The sequence below is a fragment of the Lampetra planeri genome, chromosome 52 (genome assembly GCF_965212315.1).
Source record: "Lampetra planeri chromosome 52, kcLamPlan1.2.h2, whole genome shotgun sequence".
NCBI lineage: Eukaryota > Metazoa > Chordata > Hyperoartia > Petromyzontiformes > Petromyzontidae > Lampetra > Lampetra planeri.
Genome location: NC_136158.1, coordinates 7,982,769 through 7,986,988, shown reverse-complemented (window position 1 = coordinate 7,986,988; position 4,220 = coordinate 7,982,769). Strand labels below are relative to the sequence as shown.

At 45.8% G+C, this 4,220-nt stretch overlaps 1 protein-coding gene across 1 annotated transcript; it reads right to left on the bottom strand.

Moving 5' to 3' along the window:
- Nucleotides 1–1,114: 1,114 nt before the first annotated feature.
- Nucleotides 1,115–3,540, bottom strand: LOC144734633 (dual specificity tyrosine-phosphorylation-regulated kinase 4-like). The gene is made up of 3 exons (XM_078616901.1): nt 3,334–3,540; nt 2,757–2,893; nt 1,115–1,262 (listed from the first exon to the last, which is right to left on the bottom strand). Exons 1-3 carry the CDS (start codon nt 3,490–3,492, stop codon nt 1,115–1,117), a joined length of 444 nt encoding a protein of 147 aa, XP_078473027.1. The 5' UTR covers nt 3,493–3,540.
- Between the last annotated feature and the right edge of the window lie 680 nt (nt 3,541–4,220).

Genomic DNA, 4,220 nt, shown 5'->3' with positions numbered 1-4,220 from the left:
ATGGCTGCGTGGACGGCCTCCTTTAACTCCATATGCTTCAGGAATGTGAGGATTTCCCTGGTGTATGCTTTAATTAATGCCATGTCCAAGCCCCGGAGCCCTGCTTCTTCAATCACTTGCTGGAGACTCTCCCTGTGAGAGAGGCAGCGGCAGCAGCAACAACAACGACGTTTGTAGCGTCAGTACCATCCTGCAATGCTATGCTCATTCTGATAAGGACAATAATACTATTGTCCATGCACGTTCATGACCGATATTATTATTCATCATTAATCCTGTTTGGGTTTAGGTCTATTTGCTGATAAACCAAATCAGATGGCACATCTGCCCACTTATATTTTGTATATTATATCGATTTATATTGCACCTTATTCCAGCATTTGTAAAAATTGTACATGCCATGATTGTGGTTTAGATAAAGAGTGGGGTTGTAAAAAGTGGTGGTGTGGTTATGGTGACAGGACAACATGCGACAGGTTAAGGAGGGGTTGTGGTACGCCTGCTTGTAGCTGTAGGGGTAGTGATAGAGATAATGATATTGATAGGGGTTGGAGACAGCTTGGTCCTAGCAGAAAGGGTAAGTGATAGGGGTAGTGATAGTGATTGGGGTAGACCTGATCTTAGCTGGGGAATGGGAAGAGGGTGCGTGCATCTTGCACATCCCTACTTATTTGAGGCTGAGACCTAGGGAAGGCCCAGGACCGGTTCAGATAATTGTCACTGGTGTTGGCCGTGAGTGGAAATTGAACCTGGGTCACTCGGTTTCTAGTGCAGCGTGCTAATTGTTACACTACCGCTCCCTTACTCATATTCTCCAGAACAGGGGGGGAGACACAAACTAAACACAGAAAAGCACCCGAGTTGAGAATCGAACCAAGGCCCTTCTCGCCGAGAGACATGAGCGTCACCACTGCGCTGTCACCACCCTGCTGATGGAATGGGGTGTGGCTAGGTGAACAGGGGAAGGGTTGATAGAGAAAAGAGGAGGGGCCTCCAGTGCAACCACGTGTGTGTCCTGGTTGAGCCTCGCAGACACAGGGCAGCGCCACGGTATTACAATGTGTCGATGGCACAAGTGTCAAAAGTAACCACGCTATGGAGGAACATGTGGTACCTACTTCAACAGCTCCAGCACGATGCAGTAGTGCCCTCTGAAAGTGAAATCATCCAGGACTTTGACGACATTGGAGTCCTGGTTATCGTCCTTGCGTTGACGTTCCATAGCCCTCTTGAGCCCCATCTCCAATATTTCATCCGTGGAGCTGCACAGAGGAAGTCCACAAGTTAATCACTTAGAATTGTGTAAAGGATGCACCGAAGTAACGCCTATTCGGAAATAAATAAATACATATACATTCACTGGGTCTAATGGCTTTGTGAGTTTGAAGTGCTCCACTTTCATTACCGAGGAGCTATCACGGGAAAAGTGGCCGACATATGGCACACAATCGGATTTGAAGGTAGAGAGCCATTCAAATAGGATTGTACATATGTATGCTGAACTTCATTTGCACTGTACATAGCCAACCATGGTAATCGGAGATGCGTGGGAAGGACAAAAAACTTAAGACGAACAGCAGTTCTAAAGAAATTTGTTTTCAATTTAGATTTAAAAGTACATAGTTTCAGTGACTTTCTAATATCGGAAGGAAGAGCGTTCCAGACGGCCATAGAAGTGCATCTGAAAGCGTGAGATGCAGTGACCCTCTTTGTTCAAAGGCTAGCCAAAAGCCGCTGCAAAGATTGGTCGTCAGAGGAAACTTAATGCAAATAAGGGGATTAAATTGGGAGAGACTGAACAAATTAAGAGGGATTGGTGGTAGAGAACCATGGAAAGTTCCAGAAAGGTTTGGGAAGAGGATAAAATTAGCTAGGGAGAAAAGGGGGTTTGGGGTGCTGCCTGAATAGAGTAATTCCCTGATGTGTGACTGTGATTAACTTGAGCCAGCTCCGAGTGTGGTCCAAGGAATGCTCAGGATTTTGTAGGAGCTGAACCTGTGCCGAGCTATGGCTGAGCTGCTCAAGCATATTTAATAGCAGCCAAGTGACTCAAGCCAGAGCCTAAGACTGAGAGTTCGAGGCTGAGCTAGAGCTGAGCCATGGCTCTGAATGTGGGTCTCATATTGCAAGGCGAGCACAACTCAGGAAGGCGCTATGTTTCACTGACAGAGTCTGCAGTAGTTGCACAGTTGGCGCCAATGTTATTTATAATCACAGTAGTTGAGTCATGTGGAGGTGATTTTTCAGTATTGGGATGTTTGGTCCAATACCAGTTACACTGTATGTGTTTTTTAAGCTTGAGGAAGAAACTGAAACCATTAAACAAAACTATTTTAAATTTTACTAGGTAAGGCCCACTGACCTATATAGCTATTTTCTAGAGGCGACATGGCCATAGATGATAGCTTCACCAAGTGGCTTATCACGTTATAGCAGCCAAATACTCTAAACGCATGTTTCTAAATGTAGAGTAAAAAACTGGAGGACCCAAAGAAAATCCATGCTGCCACGGGGAGATCACTACCAATATCGGTGTCATTGAACCCACGACCTCCTGCATACCAGGCGAGGGAGTTAAAATCTCGCCACGAGAAACTGGAGAACGCGGAGGGAACCAATGCAGAAGAGATGGCGAACATACTAACTCTACACGGGAGGGCGCCCAATTCAGGAGTCGAACCCAGGCCCACTTCTCGCTGTGAGGCACGAGTTTCACTTCCACATGGCCTCATTACGGTGCCTCTGTGGAGTCTTACCTTAAGGGTGTGACCAACATCTTCACGACCACGATGTTATTTGTCTTGTGGTCACGACACTCGATGACCTGGCCTTGATCTCCCACCACAATTGTCTTGAGCACCTCATAACGGTAGTTGAGGTGCACATGTGGGTCCTGAGCGACAATCAAACAGAGGTCAGGGGTGAGGGCACCAACTCCATCATCAATACTCATTCACCCCCCCTGTTAATTCAGTGCTCGGTTGGACAGGAATGTCGCGGGTACAATTTAATAACCTGATTCACAGTTGTGACGAACTGAAGCATGATACATTTTCATTGTGTGTGTGTGTTGGTAGGAGAGAGAGCTCTGTCATGCTGTCTGATAATGCTGTGTGCAAGGACACTGCACGTCATCACGCAGTGAGTGATTATACTGTGTGAAGATGCTGCGTGTGATGATGCTGTGCATGATGAAGATGATAATGAGGCCTGAAGTAGCAATCAGGGCAGCCGCCCTGGTTGCTACTTCAGGTGTAATAACAAGAAACCACGAATCCTGCTACTGCTGGGTTATGTGACCACCCCAATTAGGTGTTTTGTTGTGAGTCTCACCAGAATGTAATTATGCTCTTCGTCGTCGTAGCCATAGTTATTGGTGCCCCGGGAATCGTTGTGGAACGTATAGTACCAGATGTCTTTCATGGCGACAAGTTCTGCCTTCTCTCGGCGAGTTAGTTGAGGGCCAATAAGACCCAGGATTTCTGCGGACATGAGAAAAACAATAACTGTAAGTGATTTTGATTTAAAGCTTTCGTGACTGCAGGGATTCATCTTCTTGGTTCTTTCAGTAAAGTCACGTAGAAGGGAAATAATAAAATAATAAAAAGACAGCGTCTTTCCGACAGACCTGTTCTTCACCTGAGGACGGCTGCTTGCGTTGTGGCCGAACGTCGTGAGAATTGTATTTTATTATGTTGTATTTTTATTATTTCCCTTCTACGTGACTTTACCGAAAGAACCAAGAAGAAGAACTGTACGTAATATTTTATCATCGAAGCGCGTTTTATATAGGACAGCCTCACTCAGTCTCAAGACTCCTTTTCAGGAGGTTCCTGCAGATCTTTTGCAGAATGGGAGCAGTGCTGGTGCTGATATGTGTGATCCTAAGTTGAGGAATTTGTCAGGTAAATATTTCAGGATTGGAATGTTTTGGCCAATACATTGTGTGGTTATTTTTGTAGCGATGGGATGAAACTGGGATACCCATATGCCCACACTCACACACACTCTCACTCCCTCACGTTCTTCAGAACTGGGGAAGAATATAGAAACTACACACAGGAAGGTGCTCGAATCAGGAATCAAACCCAGGACCTTCCTGCTGTGAGACACGAGTGTTGCCGTTATGCTTACATCCTGCCACGTAAAGTTGTGATGCCACACTGGCTTATGTGGCTATTGATGTGTTTTTGTTGTTACAGTACTGAGGCCAGTGCATA

Bases quoted from the DNA above. Each gene is read 5' to 3' on its own strand.
- LOC144734633 (XM_078616901.1), bottom strand. From the start codon at position 3,492: ATGTCCGCAGAAATCCTGGGTCTTATTGGCCCTCAACTAACTCGCCGA. The intron at 2,894-3,333 runs GTGAGACTCACA...ATTGTCGCTCAG, and splicing joins AAGAGCATAATTACATTCTG to GACCCACATGTGCACCTCAA. The intron at 1,263-2,756 runs GTAAGACTCCAC...TCCTCTGTGCAG, and splicing joins ATGTTGGTCACACCCTTAAG to CTCCACGGATGAAATATTGG.